Below are 18,149 nucleotides of genomic sequence, written 5' to 3'. Positions count from 1 at the left end.
TACTATTTCAAATATCATTAAAATATGTGTTTTTAGATGGGGCATACTGTGTTGTGTAATGTGACATAAACAATTCTAAAAATTCTAAAAATTATCAGTATTGTCTATGGGGTCTCAAATACTTGATTTGAGATAGAAATAGAGAAAAAAAAGCTGAGTGGTAAGTCTAAGATGCATCTTAGGTAATCAGAAGATTACTTTGTCACTGCCCATTAAAAAGGGGGACTCAAAATTTAGTTCAATTAGAAATAAATGAAGAAAGTTCTAATTCTTCATACTTGTGACATATATGGGAAAGATCATAAAATTTTCACTCAAGGCATCTGTTGTTCCTGATTTTAAAGTGTAGAAGAAAGGCAATGGGATACTAGAGCCCATGTTGACCTTCTCTCTCTTCTAAAAATCTGCAGAAATGTGGACATCCTTCGGGCAGGGACTTCCATGGGGCAGGGACTATGGGTTCCAGCTAATTTTATCTCAGATTGTGAGTCCACCCAGCTGATAGACATCTGGGTTAAAGAAGAAATGGTCAATAAATGTTAGCTAATTATAGCTGTAGTAGAAATAGAAAGCGTGGTGGTAGGAATGTTCTTGAAGAATCAGATGTCCGAGTGCCAACTGGCTTGGGAAAGAATAACACGAGACAAGACCAGCCCAGTAAGGGGTTAGCAACACTTGTTTCGAGTCCTAGCTGGGAGGAACTGAGGCTGATACCCTAAACCACCTTGTATCTCCTATAAGTTATTAGCTACAACATGAAATGGTGCTGCTCAGAATGGTAATTGAGCAACGTCTGGTTGCTGACCTTTCAAGCCTGTGATGTCTCTGGACATCTGTTTTTCTGAGTTACTGTAACTGACTACTTTTGAGTCTGAAAGAGGATAGAATAAGATTATCAGTCAGGGTTCTCCAGAGAAACAGAACCAATAAGATATATATTGGATATATATATATCCAATATATATCTTATATATGTGTGTGTGTGTGTGTATGTGTGTGTATGAGATATATATAGATATACACATATATAGAAAATATAGGATATATGTATTTTTATATCTTATTATCCTATTATCTCATATATATTCTATTATTGTATATTCTATTAGGATATCCTATATATTTTCTACACATCTGTCCTATATAAATCTATCTACTTTTAAAATTTATATCTCAGTTGATTGATTTGAAGGCCTTGGCTTATGCAATTGTAGGACTGGCAAATCTAAGGCCTGCAGGGCAGGCTGGCAGGCTGTGGATTCAGGCAGAGCTTGATGTCGTAGTCTTGAGTCCGAAGATAATCTGGAGGCAGAATTCCTGCCTTCCCAGGCCTTTATAGGGCTTCATAGGGCCCACCCACACTATGGAGGGCAATCCGCTTTACTCAAAGCCTATTGATTTAAATGTTAATCCTATCTAAAAAATACTTTCACCACAACCTCTAGGCTGGCTTTATACCCAACAACAGACACCTCAGCCTAGACAGGCTGGCGCATAAAGTTAACCACAAAAATAAGAGGTTTTGCTTTTATCTTCTTCAGAGATGAGGAGAGACAAGGCAGCAGGACTGACCTAGTTTGCTCCGTGCCTCATTAATCAGACATATTTGAGCCCCCGTGGAAAGATGGGTGAGCCCCAAACTGTAGGGAGTTTCATGTGAAATTCTGGGGGCTCGGCTCCAGCAGAGCTGCCCTGTGGACAGCTCAGAAATGCGTGACCCCGACTTGGGAAGTCAGGCATCCCCCCCCCCCACTTTTGTGGGGGCCCAGCATGGCTCTGGCCATCGGAATGGGCATTCTGGGGTTCCAGGAGACAGCTCCAGTGTCCAGTAAGGAGAAATGTTGTGTTCTCACTCCCGCCTGTTTTGAACTAGAAAAGAGAAATGAAATGGAGGAGAGCTGGGCCCAGGAGGAGGGTGCGTGAGGGCTTGCACATGACAGGCCCTGGGCGAATGACTTGGAATTCCCTACTCCTCGATTCCTCACAGCAATCCACTACGGATTCCCATTTTACCAATGGGGAGACTGAGGCACGGGTGGCTAAGCACACCCCGAACTTACATCGCAGGTCAGTCCAAACGTAAGCCCGGTAGCCTGGCTTCTTTATCTACAGTGAAACAAAGCAAAATGAAATTAAACAAACAAACAAAAACATTAACAGAAGACACGCACTGTGAATCTAACTGGTTTTAGAGTTTCCAAGGATAAATGAAAACTCTTTGTTTTTTGTAAGCTCTAAAGGATTAAAATAAAATGATTTTCGCAGGTAGCGCCTCCCATTACGTTCTAGAGGAGACAATTTAAGGGAAGTATTACTAATTCCAGCAGCACCCTATCCCTTGTTTACACTTAGGCTCCTAGGAAATGGCCCCTGCCAGTGCAGTGAACACTGTGTGTGTGTGCCTATATTTTATATCTTCTACTTATAGACATAACTTACATGGAAGGATTATTCACTCTCTGTAGCTTTCTAATACAAAGCTTGAGATTAAATTTTGTCTCTGGAAAAAAAAGTAAACTTCATTGCTTGAAAAATACTGCTGGAATACAGGTAACACCTTGAATTACAAATAACCTACATGACTTTAACCAACCTGCCCTTTTCTATTTCCTGTAATAAATGAACTCAGTTTGCAGATTTTAGACTTTTAATTACCAACCGGTGAACACCGTTTTAGAGGTGTCTCGTGGTGACTCTGCTGGCCAGTCAACATAGTATTTTAAGCTCTGTTTCTTGGTTTGTCCAGAAGTGTTTGTACAATTAATCGAATGTTTATCGAATATTCTATTGCATTTTGCCATTATTTTAAATAATTAGTAAAATAAAAGTGATACTGGTGCTATGCTGTAGCAGATGTAAATAATGAGTTAGCTGCAGCCATGTACTTTTGAACTTAAATCTGTCACATGTATATTCAATTGTGAGGGAAAAGAAGAAAACACCCAAAATGCTAAAACTAGATTGTTGAACCTCATGACTGGTCCTTCAAGTGTTTTAATGATAGAAGTGAAAACAAATCTTTGCATTAGGGATTGGGAATTATCACTCCAGAGACCCGAACGTTTGGGAAAGTTCTGGAAGCCACTACAGTGATATGGCTCACAGCAGCCTTTGCTTTCAAAGCACAAAGGAGTCAGGTGTTCAATTTTCACTCCATAAATATTTCAGTACAGCCAATGAGCATCGTCACATTCTCCTGCTCAATCCCAGGCAACATTTTTTTCTAGCAAGCTTTTCCTTATGTTAAAACAAATTGCTTTTGTCTCATGAGGATGCCACTTCAGTAATCCAAGCAAACTGCACGGAGATAAAAAATTACTTTGAACATCATTTTTTGTCTCTCTGTATTTGCCCTAGTTTTTGGTGTTTAGTGCATGTGTTACACATCTTGCAAAGAGACAATAATATCCCTTTACACCACTCTTAGGGATTCTGTAATATTTTAAAACTTTCTAGTAATGGAAGCTCTGCTGTATAGTCCATTGTCCTACGTTGGTTTTCAGGGATCCTGGACTCAGAAAGGTGGGTCACTAAATAGAAGGTCTTTGTTGAGTCAGTTTCTACCCTCCCTCCTTTCTCTTTTTCTCTAGTTCCAAACTTTTAGAGCGTAGACAGTGCTATCAGAAGCTGGACCAGCATACCACCAGTTAGACTAGAATACAAACAGTTTTTCTCAATTTTCAGAAAAAGTTAATAGAATTGTCTCTATTTGTTTTCTCCTATAAATTTTCTTAAACTCTTTTGTGCTTGTTGTTCCTAAGTCCCAAATGAATGAGCAAATTGTTTACAAATATTACCATAAAATTCAGGGACAACCTAGAAGTGAATCTTTTATTGACACATTATTGTGGTTGACATATAGCCTATAAATGACTGCAAAAATAGTCACAGATATAGTTGTATATATGTAATCCTATATCTTGGTAGAATATTGTTTCATAAAGACCATGGAATCTAAAGAGCTTTAAGACTTCCAGGTGCTCTTTAACTAGCCATGTAAAGAAGAAAGAGTTGAGATATTGATCTTCAAAAGAAGTCACCTCTGTTGACACCCCTATCACTTAAGCCTGCCCAGGCCACTACTTCTGCTTCTAAGAAGGAGGTGGGAGATCTGCCCCTAAAAAGGCAAGGTCAAGAAAGACCCCATGCATTTTAATGTAGACTTAATGTTAATAATGGGTGTTTAATATGGTATAAATAGTAGCACATTTAGTACCATCATTTGTGTAACTTTCTGAGGAATGGCCCAGAAATTGTCATCATTTATGAAATTTGAGCACTAAACAACCTGCATACAGCATGGTTTCTACACTACAATTTATTGACAAATTTGTGATTATCCATGGAGACTCCCTGAAAAATAGTAGAATAACCAGGAACAGAACAATGAAAATAACCTTGATTTGTTCTACCTGCAGATAATGGGATTCCTGTTTTGTGCTATGTTCAAGCTCTTTGAGTATGTCTTTTCAGTGCAAGACCATCAAGAATGACTGCCAAATCCCCACTCAAACACAGGTGCTTCTCAACAAGTTAGATCCAGATCAGATCCTTGTTAGCTCACCATATTGAACAAATCTTGTTCACTGCTTTGTTTACACAAATAGTCTCTCTGCCAAAGAAAAGAAAAAAAGAATTTTCTTGAGAGCCAGCATGCAAAATTACTCATTATCTCCACAAGAAGCCCTAATGTAACCAAAGAACAACTCTCCCATCTGTTTATTAGAAATCTCTAATTGTCCTGGCTACAAGATCCATGATCTTTTTGCATTTTGCCAACATTTACTATCCACATGTAAATAAAAAAAAGGGGGGAGATTAAGGTAACATTTTATTAATTATACAAATTCTATTTTCTCATTCTATTACCCAAACATTAAAGATGCATGCTGGATTTTTACTAAAAGTTAAAGATCAATGAAGGAATTTTTGTAGGACACTGGCTTTAAAGCATTACAGCACATTCCTCCAAACCTGATTAAACCTCACAGAAAAGTCTCTGGGACTTTTTTCTTTTGCTTGTAACAACAGTGTGGCCAAGAGCCCTACAACTCAGGAGGGAGCACTTCCTCTTATCTTTTTCCAGCTATTGTTACACATTTGGGGTATTTGTTATTATGGTTTCCTCATGGAAAGTAAGCCTGATTTTATCCTGGAAAAGGGATTGAATCTCAGAAAGATTATTTTTGAATTGAAATTTTAGGATGTATCCAAGTTATATTTTGTTTAAAAAAAAACAAACAACAAAAATGAAATGTATCCTCCACAAATGTGTTTGCTTTGACACATGGCATTGTCATGACTATAGATTATGGCTTGTTTTTATTGAAAAGGCCTTTTAAAATACACATTCTTTATAATTGTTAAAATATGCAACACAAATATTTGTATAATATTACAAAAACAAAGAAAATGACAATCACCTACAAATGCACCACTCAGATGCAATTGTTATATCTGTAGATTTCTTCTATTTTCTTTCTCTTTACTTTCATATAAATACACACCTAGGTACACACTCATTTTGAAACACAATTCAGATCATAGTGTATATATAGTTTTGTATCTAGCTTTTTGGCTTAAAAGCTTATTGTGGGTACCATTGAACTATACACCTAAAGTGATTACAATTTCAAATTTTATATGTTATGTGATTTTTGCCACTATTTAAAAATTTTAAACTAAACAAAAATGAGCACATAGGCATTGGTTAGAGGTGGGCCATGCCAGCAGCCAGTGTAGCTTCCTCACCTTGCTGGAGGCTCCATCCCACATCCCTGTCTGCTGCAGCTACCTGCGCATATTTGGATTTGCTGGGGCCAAAAGGCCATTGTAGCTGACCTGTTCCCAATACAACTCCCATCAGATGGAGAGCCTTTTCTTGCTGAGACTCTGCTTAGAGCTCGTAGCCCTTATGGCTAGTTTAGTAATGGGTTAGACCACAAAGTGGTCAGGATAAAAGTGAAGAAACTTGCCTTTCCCATTTGACTACCACAGATCCTGAAAAACTTCACTGAGATGGCAAAACCCTGAGTTTTCCGAGAATGTGTCTCCCGCCCTGTGACACGTTTATTTTACTTGGGCACCTTGCACCTCTGCTACTTTCTGCTCCTCAGAGCTAATCAGCATGATGTTGTCCATGTAGAGGCCCAGCGTGGCATTCTTGGGATCATGGACCCATCAAAGCCACCGTGGACTCGTTGTGACAGACACATAAAATTACACTTCCAGATGAAAACACACTGCCTATGATGATCTCTGCTTTTTGGAATGAACAGACCGCAGTTATTTTGGAAGAATGCCATCTGGAGGGAATGTTGAAGCAAATTTTGAAATGAACCTCAGAGGATTTGATAGATGGGAACAGGGTGAGCAAAGACAGAGAGATGAGCAAATGCAGGACAGAGGAAGCCATTGGTTAACTAATCGATACATTCAACAAATAGCTATTGAGCACCTAGGGCGTGCCAGTGACTTACTTTGCTGAGTGTGTAAAAGAGGGCAAGAGGTAGGATTGCCTGGACCTCACAGGACAGAATAAGAAAATGGTACTTCATTCCGACGGCGATTGGAAACCACTGATGGTTTTTAAGCTGGAGAGTGATATGATTCGAGTTGCTTTTTATGAAGATAAATCTGGCAGCAGAGGCTAATATTCCCCCCCAGGAGGAAGCACTGAGGATTTGAAATAGAGCAATGACCATGAAGAAAGAAGGAAGGGCCAGCTGAGGAGGGGGAAGAGGCAAACTCCAAGGCTTCAAGCGTGAGTGAAAATAAGAAATAATGAAGTCAAGAGGACCATTTGGTATTAGGTCGAAGGTAAAAATAATAATAATAATAATAATAATAACAGCTGATGTTATTAGGCTGAAGCCCCTTGAGGGTAGGGGGTGGGGTTGTTTCAGTTCAGACATTTATGCCCAGGGCTTGGCACAAGGTGCGTACTCAGTAACTATTTGTTACAACACATGTTAAACGCTTGATCTGACTGGATTGTCACCCCCACACCAAGAAGAAGGTGTAATTCTCCCCCATTTTTTGCTGTCAATTCTATTTTTTAGTTTGAACTACCTCAGGCAAATACAAAGATGCAGGGCATAATCTAAGAAACATTCATCTTCGAGACACCTACTTTTCAGCTTGAGAAGCAAAGCAATACAGACATTACCATTATCTCCACTTTATAGGTGAGACACCCAGGGCCGAGAGTGGTTTAAAAACGTGCTGAAGGTCACACAGCTAACACACGCAAGAGCTGCGCTATGATTGCAGGCCTGTCTGCCTCCAGAGCCCATGTTCTCAACTGATTGTGTGGCATTGATGAGACATCCGGTGGAGGCACTCAGCAGGTAGATGGAAATATAATACGGGAGACAGAGAGAGAACTCAGGACCGGAAAAATCAGTAAGGGAATTACGTGCATACAAATGATGGCTGAAGGAATGGCAGTCAAAGACAATAAACATAATGAGCGGTCTGAGAACAGGGACTTGGGCTGCGTGCTGCGTCTTCTCAGAGGGAGAACAAAATATAAGAGACTATTTCAAAACTTTGGCTGTTCACAGCATAAGTGCTCTATTTATTCCAGCCTAGAATTTCCCCCTTGGTTCTTAGAATAAGGGCAGCGCTGCCTGCTGTCCAGGGAGTTCTTGTTTGGTGTATCTGGCAAAGGGCTGGGCCAAAGAAGACATCAATAGGTCACATCATCGAGTTCATAAAAATCCTGAAGGTGAGGATGCTATTTTTTTGCACATGCAGAATCCCAAATGCAGTTCTAACCACATCGTATTGGGTATCTAATGTGCTTATAGCTGAGAGTGGGCTTGTTCAGAGATGCGGGCCCTCCACCACACAGAACACGGGCCACTGGGGTTGCAGAGCGCTGAACAGGACTTCCGTGGGTTTGTAATTATTAGCAAGACTACCCACGGAGGAAGCATTTCTTGGCTTCCCTGCCAGAGCAGAAGTTTTAGTTGCCTCAGGAGAGATATAAGTATTCCGGAAAAAGTCTTGTAAGTTTTTTGATAAGTATCCAAATCTCCTCAGGCCACTGAAGATCACAGGATTTTGGGAAAGTTCCCAGTTAATATCAAACTTTTATTTAAAAATTCCTATAGCAGTTTGTTTACAACTAGGCTATCTGGGTGATAAAAAATCTCTTAGGAAGATGTTCTCCAGAAGACGTTTGGCAACATATACTAAAGTAGATTAGGACTTATTATATGGCATATGTACTTAGAGCTTTTTAACATTATGAATCCCTTTTGAAAGATCAGAAACACAGAAGTAGAGACTATATTAGTATTTTAACTCTCTCAGATACCCTTCTCTGTAAAGTCAGGCTAGGCGAGGCATCACACTTAACCTTTAAATCTCAGTGGTTTTTGTGCAACAACCACCACAAAAAGGTGTTCTTTCCACTCAAAGGAATCTTCTGTGACTCTTCAGAGTAGCTCCCTTCCAAGGGGTGGCTTGAGGAAATGGCCTGTTTCTCTCTTCATCCATTTCAGACTAATGCTGAATAGTTTGGGGTCACAGTCATGTCGTGTATTTAGAGTAAATTTATCATCATTATTCTCTTCATAATCTGATTAGGTGTCCTCCAGATATCAAGACCGGGAGGAGAAAGCTGCAGGGTCATATACAAATTTTGGAGAGCTCTGGTCCAAAAGTAGCAAGTTGATTGTCCAGAACCGGCCACATGGTCCCACCCAAGAGTAACAGGATCCAAGGGTGTAGTCTCCTGCATGCCTGTGAAGGACAGAATTAAATACTGACATGCAGAGCCACACCTACCATTTTCACAAAGGTGGAAATCACTGCAACCTCACCCTGATGGAAAAAGGGGACAATTATGATGCTCCTTGGTGAGGGAAGCTATTTGATGAATATGCAGGTAACTGGGTCTTACCCCTATTGTCTAATATTTGCTTGGTAGTGAAAATAGTTTTGTTGAAATATACTTATTCTCCATCCAGGGTTCACAAATACTGGGCAGAGGCTAACGTAGCATAAACCTGGGTGTGCATCCATCTTCAGATTATGTAGTATTAGAAAAATAAGTTTTTTCTCCCCTCCTCATGTCTTGGTTCTGGGTCAGATGGAGAGATCTCTGCTGTGTGATGACTCAGAGAGGCAACATCCATCCAAATGACCTGTGGTACAGGCTAGACATACCCAATATCAGATTTCAAGAACTAATGATCTCAAGTCTATCAATTCTTTTCTGTAGAGTTAATACAGAAAATATAGGAAGTAGGTTAATCTCCCTGAGGCTGCTTTAAGCATTTCCACATACTCTGTTCCCTCTGAATTAGCTCACGTTTCATTTCCCTGGTGTTAGCCAGATCGTGATTATTGAACATAGTATCCTTCTCCACTGGGTCTCCCTTCAATTGCCCAGCATCCGCCATCGTACTTTGAGCATGATCATCAGTCAATTAATATCAATGTTTCTTAAGTAAATGAATGGCTAGTTTCATGGTTCGCTCCACTTAGGACCAACACAGCCAGGCATGTCCATGTGTGCTAGGTCCTCTCTCTTCACTGTTCTCCAACTCCTGCTGTTTTCAATCTCGTCTGCCCCACTGGGTAGTGGTTTGGAGAAGCAGTGAAACTTGGGGCATCTGAGACAGCATAAGGACCAGAAAGTGCACAATGGCTGTAAGAGGTCACCACAGTTTATGATCTAATAACCTGGAGCGTGGCTCGGGCTGAGGGCCAGGTTACGAAGGGTTCCTCAGAAGACTGTTAGGTCAAAATAAAGTGTTCACTTATAGACTATTTTATTTCTAGTTTGCTGTATGTTAATTTATCCTAATAATTCGAATATAATCCTTGGCTCATTTTTTTTTATTTAGAAGATTTTATTTGTTTATTTTTAGAGAGAGGAAAGGGGAGGGATAAAGAGAGGGAGAGAAACATTGATTGGTTGTCTCTCAGAGGCCACCAACCGGGAACCTAGCCTGCAACCCAGGTATGTGCCCTGACCAAAAATCGAACAGGTGACTTCTCAGTTGGCGGGACAGTGCCTAATCCATTAAGCCACACTAGTTAGGGCTAATCCTTGGCTCATTTAAAGCTAATGTTGGTTTTATGGCTGTCATTTGTGAAAGCTGCATTTTTGAACTAATCAGGAAATTTTTTCTTTGCATTACGCTATTTACATTTTTTGGGGGTGTACATCTTCTCACCTACCAGTTAGTGTTTTGGGGTGCTTTAAATAAAAACAGATGCTAATAGGCAACAGGTCATAAATATTTATCTGCAAAAAGTACTCACCGAGTAAACTCTTGTTTACTCACAATAGAAGGAGAGTCTTGAAAGCCTAGAATTCCAAGATCATTAAATCACTCAAAATGGATCCCCCCAAATGGATACAGGATTCCCGATACTGCTGGAATTGGGAGACAGAAACTACCTTTGAGCCCATCCTCATTATTAAGGAGGAGACTGAAGTCAGTGTTGAGCTGGTACCAAGGTGCTCCTGACTCCATTCCTGGTGCTCCTTAGTAAGGCAGACATGACAGGCCTGGGTCGATCCTGTCACATGCAAATGTCAGTTGATAGTAGTTGTCCTAATTGCCTCCCAGGGCAGTAGGAGGATGGAACTATAAAAAATATGTGCAGGAAATCTGGAAATTTAAAAATAAATGTAACACTGTATTGATTAAATTCAATTTTATTTGGAAGGCTCTAATGTGCCTAGCAGGCACTGAACCAAAAGAGGTTAAAAAGTCTCTACAGTTAAAGAACTTACAATTCAGCTGGAAAGAGAGGTGAGTAAGAGCTAGGAAAAAGTTGAATAGATACTATTCTAAGAACGATGTATAGGTTTATGAAATTTTAGTTACGGTGGAGCGTTGTGTACACACGGCTGCAAGAAAAACGGGGTGGGGGCGACAGGGGGCAGAGGCATATCTTCCCTGGGGCTTTTCCAGTGACATCAGCTATTGTTAATAATATAAATGGAAAGATGTTACCTTATGATGGATGCTCTGTCCCTCCATCTTCCAGCCCAGCCATAGGTAAGTGACGGCGACACAAGCAGCCAATACGATGCCAAGGAAGAGCATGTCTTCCAAGAGTCCCAACAGTGTTGTCGCAGGTTGGTGAGAGATGCTTGACTTAGCAGATCACCTCCTGGGGCTCTAACACTGTTGCTGTTATTTCCACCCTCATTCCCAAAGCGATCCCGGCTGCTCGCGTGCTGAAATACACAGACAGAGCCCACTAGGCCGTGCTGAACCTGGAGTGGAGCGCGTGTGGCAACCTTCGGGGACTCTACCCCGAGTCCCACCTATCCTGGGAGTCTCCGGAAGGAACCCTTGGGCCCGTGGAGCAGCATATTCTCCTTCTCTCTTCCAAGAAGCCACGCCCAACACAAGGTCCCCATTGTGTCTTGGGGAACAGTAGCCCCACAGTATTACGCTGGCTGCCCCTCTTAAAAGGGAGGGACCGGTTCTCGCTCTGGCAACCCCAGCCAGAGACGAGGCGGGGCGGCAGCAGACGGGCCAGGTGGCAGACCGGACAGGTGGCAGGAGCGCGGAGACACACGCTCTAGGGCCGCGCGGGCGCCTGGTGCCGCCGCACCTGGAGGCGGAGCCAAGCCCCGCAGCCTCCGGCTCCCTGGCGCGAAGCCCCCTCCCCGTGTCCCTCCCGCCGCGCTGGAGACGCGCGTAGGTGCGCGAGGCTGTGTCCGCTAGGGATCCTGCAGACGTGGGCCCCCATGGAGCACATCCGCACGCCCAAGGTTGGTGGCCCCGGCGCGGGCGCAGGAGGGAGCGGGAGGAGGGATGCTGAACTGGCCGGAGGCCTAGCTTCCCTGCGGGGCGCTGGCCGAGTCAGCACCGCGATCCAAGGAGAAGGAGGCGGCCGCGCGAGCATCTCCCGGTGCCCTGGGAGCCTCCTCCTTCTCTTGCTGCCTCACAGGCCTAAGCCTGGGCTGATGCTGCATCTAACCTCTCGTCCTTGGGGGTGCGCAGTGGACATCGGGGTGGGCGGGGGGAAACCCCAATTGTCTGTTGAGCAATGGGGTTGCCGATCGGCTGATAAATGAGCTCTTTTCTGATCCCTCACTCTGCGGCTGCAGCTGCCTTATTTATTTATTTATTAAAAATTTTTTCTGTTGGTTGTACTGAGCGGTTGAAAGAGAAACAAGCCTTCTTCATGACAGGTGCAGCGCACTGAGTTATGTGCAGGTGGATTGAATACATTTGAAGAGCTTGTTGAATCTAAGGGTTCAGACCCCCATCCTCGGGCCGTCAGCTGCTGAGGACCTTACACAGGGCCCGTGATCAATATTCACGGCAGGTTTCAATATTACCAGTCCTTCCATCTTCTTGCCTTTTCCAGCCCGTTTTGTTCGTTGGGGAGAAGAGGGCGGTGTATAGATTCCTCCACGGGTGTGTTTTGAACACCAGCTTTTGTCACTCAGTGAAAGCGACTGATCCCTGAACATTCCAGTTAAATGACACTGGGAGCGTTGATTGCTGTCCCAAACCTTCCTACTCATAGTGCACGAGAAGTAAAGCTTAGAGTGAAGAGATGACCCACATCCCTAATGAAAACGCTAAACTAGTGAAAGAATTCAGTTTGAAAGCCTTGTGACTGTCTCTTGTTCCTACCACCACAGCTGTTTTCCTTCCCAGGGTGATCTCAGGTTCAAAATCGAGGCCCTTAGCAGGCAAGTCAGCGCTGGGCCAGAGCATCAGAACTTGGGTGACCCCAGGGACCCCACTCGTCTCATGGGGGCCATTGCTTCCTGGTCTTTGTAAATCCAGTAGGAAGAGTTCATTTTTTAAATTTTGGAATGGTTCCTAAGTACCTCTTTGTCCAAGCCGCTTTATAATGATCTCAGATCAGTGGAAAAATATCTTTGTTTGCCAGAGATGGTCAGTTCCAACAGTAAATTTAAATTGAATTGATTTTGCACCACGGAGTTAGATTGTTGCGTCACAATCGGGAAATTGTAAACGTAGAAGAGAGTGCCATCAACCACAGGCTAGGTGGCTCACAGCTTTCAGAGTTTAAGTGGTGCTAAATAATTTATTCCGGAATGATGAATTTAACTCATGGGTTCTCTCTGCCCTTGTGGAGGGCATCCTTTCTTTGTCACGATGAAGGGGCCCTTTATAAGAATGATATCTGATTCGAATGTCAATAGCCAGAGTGATGGGGTGACTTGAAAGTGGGTGCCATTTTCCTATAGAATATGAATTTGGGGAGTAAAAACCTTTTCTAGTCCATATTCACACTCACTCTGTACAAAGCTATGTGTGTCAGTCTGAGCGGCAAGCACTATTCTCCCTTATTCTTAAAACTGGTTTTCCTAAACACCTTCTAAGTGGTGTAATGTTTCAAATCAGCAGTCCCCTTCTATCAGGAAAGGCAAAGAAGTGGGGAACATGAAGAATTGTCTGAAATGTTATTGAACGGAGGATCGTTAACATTTAGGATAATGCAGGTGGAAAAAATTCAAGACGTGTAGAGGTGGGGTGGCCCAGATTTGCTTATTCATTCATTTCATTCCACAAGCATGTGCACCAGACTCTGTGTTAGGGCCCAGGAGCACAAAGCATCAAGGAGCCCCCCAGTCTAGAAGAGGAGGCAGTTGTAAATCTGGACAGACGTATGTGCAAGGGACAGAGGGCAGGGAGGGGAGAATGGATAGATGATGAGCTCTACCAGAAAGGGTGAGGGAAGCCTTCTTAGAAGAGCTGAGTCTTAACATGCAAGGTGTCAAGAAGAATCAGGAGCATCTGAGACAGCTGTCAGGCAGTTGTATAAATATGGTGGATTGCAATAAATCAGTTACAACTTCAAAGAGGCTGAGAACCTCAACAGTGACACAGAGAGAAATGATAAAATGCCTCCTCGAGGCTGAACAACATCTCTTTGCCTTTTACATTTTTAAGTGTAGACTGAATTTTCACTACATAAATGAAAAAGGAAACAAGACTACTTACAGAGTGTGTGTTGCAAAACATAATTATTGATGGTCATATCCATCTTTATTGTGTTTCTGTTACCCTCTGGGGGTACTGAGTACATAGCTGGCCTTCAATGTCATGATTTCACATCTTGGGTGGCTTATAAGGAGTATACACAGAGTTTATCTGGCCCCGTCTGGGTTTGAAGTCATTTTTACCATGTGGGTGGCAGGGGGTTATTTTAGAGGAAAAGAAATGCATGCTTGTGCGGTGTTCAGTTGCTTTCCTACTACAGCGGAAGTCCTTCATTTACTCTTTGTGAGCTCGGTGCTATCCGTCACCGCCTCTCGTATTCTGCTTCAGTCTCAGAAGTGCGGATTAAGGAAATGAATGCCCATGAGCAATCTGGGCTGTTTTGCACATGTGTTTTTTTTCTTGGGTGAGTGTGTTTAACTGAAGGCTCTAACAGAGCATATCCTAAGCAGGGTGTTTATCTCCCAGGATGATTCCTCTATAAATGTCCCCAAGACAAACTAGTTCGCGGCTGGGTTGAAGTGAGGACACCAAGCATTACCTGGATTCATCACAGTGAAATGTTTGATTTCTACTTCTCTGTCTGGCTTTCTGTACCACTCTGAAAACTGGCTGATAAGAAAATACCCTGCAGGGAAAAGTTGGGTTCAGCCACTACATAGTCTTAAGAAAAGGTTTCAGGGCTCCTAGAAGTAGCCTGGCATGCTTGCAGGATCTGGTTTGGTACTGGGTATCATGCTGATGGGTCTAAGGATCCTGACTAAGTAATCTCTATTTTTTGTGCTTTGGTCTTTGTGGAAGACAGTTTTTTTTAAACGTGTAAATCTGAGTTGTAAACTAGAATATGTAATGACGTCTCAAAGCAGATCTTGAAGACGTCTTCTCTTCTTTCCACCCTGTCCCCCTGCCCGAGCCTCTGCTCCTCCTCATTGGTCTCCTAGTTTCTTCTTTGCTCTTTTCTAATCCCTTCTCCACAGAGGGAGCCTGGGTGTGTGATCATGTTACTTCCCTGCTCAAATTCTTCTTGGGTGGCTTCCCTTTGTACCCAGGACATAAAGTGAGAATCCCCAGAGTGGCCTAGAAGGCCTTGTGTGGACAGACCCAGCCTCATTCCGTGACAGTCTTCTCATTATTTGCTATCCACTGATACCACCGGCCTCGTGGGTTTCTCAAATGTTTCAGGTTCTTTCCGGCCTCAGAACGTTTGCACAGCCCTTTCATCATGGGAATGGTCTAGCCTCGCTCTTCACCTTGGAGATTAAATATAATCTCTTCCGAGAGGCTCTTGCCCAGTTCCTCATCTAAATCAGATCTGCCTGTTACATTCTATCACAGAACCCAGCGTTTCACGTCCTGCCCCTGGTTACAAGCTTTATATTTATTTGAGTGATGATTTGTAAACCAGGAGCTCTGAGAAGGTGAGGCTCACCCCTGTATCCACAGCCCCTGACAAAGTTGCTGGCGTCAAGTAAGCACACACTAGTTAATACTCAAATACTAGAAAGGATGGGTAATTCTTGATTTCAGCTCTTTGGTTTTCAGAGTTTGCTTTAGTAATCCAGGCCTCTCCGTGACTAATGACAGCACTGTGAATCTTCTAATGGAACTAGTGTTAAGTACTTGTGAATGTCAATATATTATGTAAAATATACAGCATAGATCATGGTATGTATTTTGTGATGATATAGAGTTTGAATGAGATAGAATTCAAATAACATTCACTATTTCAGTCGTTTTAATGAGTACAGTTCGGTGCGTTTTAGTGCATTGGCCATGTTGTGCAATTATCGCCACTGTCCAGTTCAGAAGATTTTCGTCAGTCCCGGAAGAAACCCAGAACCTGTTTGTACTCAGTCCTCATTGCTTCCTCTGGCCCATGGCAACCACTAGTCTGCCTTCAGCTTCTGTTAGATTTGCCTCGTCTGGACATTTCCTATAACTGGAATAGTATAAGATGTGGCCTTTTGTGACTTGCTTCTTTCATTTAGCACAGTCTTTTCTAGTTCATCCAAGCTGTATCATGTATTGGTACTTCATCCTTTTCGCTGCAGGATAATACCCTATTCTATGGATATACAACCTTCGGTTTATCCATTCATCGACTGACACGCATACAAGTCGTTTAGTTTTTGATTGCTTTGAACAGTGCTGTTATGAACACTCATGTACTTGTTCTTGTGTGAGCATAGGTTTTCAATTCTCTGGGTGTATCTCTAGAAGTAGAATTACTGGGTCATATCAACTCTGTGTTTAATTTTTGAGGACACGGTGATGACATCTTATATATCATACAACTAAACCCTTCCTTTTCATATGCACCCAACAATATAGAATGGTTTGTAGAGAATACAGGACCTAGGTACTTGGGAAATACTTGTTTAAATGGCATGAGTAGATAGGGTTACATCAAAAGGGAGTATAGATTTTTGTTGTTACACAGTTGAACAACGTTTTAGAAAACCCAATGAGCATGAGTTATACTTATATCACTCCAGATTCCCTTCTAATTTGTAATAATAGTACTTTTCACAGTCAGAGATAGCATGTCTTTTCTCTTACTGAACTTTCATCCACTGTTGCTTTGTGTGTGTGTATATATATATAATTCAGAAGTCATCCACCCATTCATTGTTTTAATGACTGCATCTTATTTATTTGACTGTAGTTTGCCTAACATGCCTCCACTATTAGGGATTTGTGTTTTGTGCCCCTATGCAAGCCCCTGGCACAATTTTCTTAATGTATTTTTTCAGAGTAGAATGACTGAGAGTAGGAACTGTCTTATAAGTGTTCTTATTACATGATATCTTTCAGTATTTAAAATCCTCTCATATGGCCCAGGGTTTAGGCAAAATTTTTATAGTCCCAGAGAGCAGAGGAAAAGATCTTGGCTCGGTATTGGGAAGTTCTTTCCCACAATTACACATGTTTGTATAAGAGAAATTAATTCATCTCATGAAAGAATAGCGGTGTCTAAGCAGAGTCTGGGTGACCCGTCGGAGAAGACATGGAAGCATTTCTGGCATCCAAGGGGAGAACAGACTAAAATTATGTTTGAATTCCTTCTGAGCCAAGGGCCCAGCTACCCTGAGATTTGTTCTTCTGATGCAGGGAGATCACTGTGTCCCTTTGGCAGCCCATAATGACCATGGACAGCTCTCATGATTAAGTTGTTCTTATATTTAGTCAAAATCTGTCTCACTGTAGTTTTTAGTAATTGGGTCTAGCTTGGTCCTTTGCGATATTGCCTGTGTATCAACACTCCTTCCAGGAGATGGCCCATCAAGGATTTCACTTGACGCTGCTGTCTCCCTCACCATTTCCTCCTACCTGGGTCATTAGCTCAGAAGTGCATGTTCTCATAACCACTCAGTGCCTTGGTTTTAAGCCCCTTTACCATCCTTGCTTACTTTACTCAGTGAGTAACGAGAACATATGATTACTTTAGGTTTGGTTGGATTGGGAGAGAGTAATATTCAATAACTATTTGTTTAATTATATATATCATCAAGTCCCAGCTCGGTGGCCTTCTGGTGGGCTTACTATGGAAGAGAGCCCTGAAGTGGTCTCCGTGGTGAGTTGAAGCCATCTCCTCTACTAGTTCCTTGAGTGATGGTATCTTACACTTACCTTTGTTGCATATTATTTCATTGGATTTAGCTTATTGCTTAATCCCTTACTTTGTTTTTAGATCCCGATACACATCTGCTATTCCTCTCAGTCTGGGACCATTCAGTAATGAACTTGCCCTCTATTACCTCATCTGTGATCTTATCTAAGGAAGAAATTAGATAGGCCAATGTGACTTCTTAGTGATTGAAGCCCTGAGCCCGCATCTCCCAAGACCTTGATTCTGATAACAGGTTGACTGCTTCTTTCAGTCTGATGTCATCTACCATTTGTGAACTTGTCCTCCATCACCTCTTCAATGAGCTCATTCAGAGAAAGAAATGAAGTCATCTGCAATGATGACTGAGTGAATCATTGATCTTCCTGCTGATGGATGGATTCTTTTTCTAGGTTCATACAAAATTCCATTAAAGAACCTATTTTAGAATCTTGCCTAGAATTAATGTCAAACTCACCACCTTATAATTACAAAATGCCGTATCATCCATTTGAAAATAGTCTGATTTGCACGCTCTGTCTGTGATGGGGAGAGCTCAATAGAGTTATGAGAAGATT

General features: G+C 42.2%; 1 protein-coding gene across 2 annotated transcripts in view; it reads left to right on the top strand.

Annotated features, from left to right (window-relative positions):
* Nucleotides 1–11,644: 11,644 nt before the first annotated feature.
* The window catches only part of MTMR7 (myotubularin related protein 7), a 78,239-nt gene continuing 71,734 nt past the window's right edge, over nucleotides 11,645–18,149 (top strand). For both annotated transcript variants that reach the window (XR_016507399.1, XM_090258085.1), the window contains exon 1: nucleotides 11,645–11,752. Coding sequence is in view for 1 of the 2 variants with exons in the window: in XM_090258085.1 (XP_090114211.1) it covers nucleotides 11,729–11,752 (24 nt within the window). In the remaining variant the exon portion in view is untranslated. The remainder of the gene's footprint in view (nucleotides 11,753–18,149) is intronic.

This window comes from Furipterus horrens, unplaced genomic scaffold (genome assembly GCF_987537825.1).
Source record: "Furipterus horrens unplaced genomic scaffold, mFurHor1.1.pri manual_scaffold_12, whole genome shotgun sequence".
Lineage (NCBI taxonomy): Eukaryota > Metazoa > Chordata > Mammalia > Chiroptera > Furipteridae > Furipterus > Furipterus horrens.
Note: the sequence above shows the minus strand (reverse complement) of the source record. Positions and strands in the feature narration are given on the sequence as shown.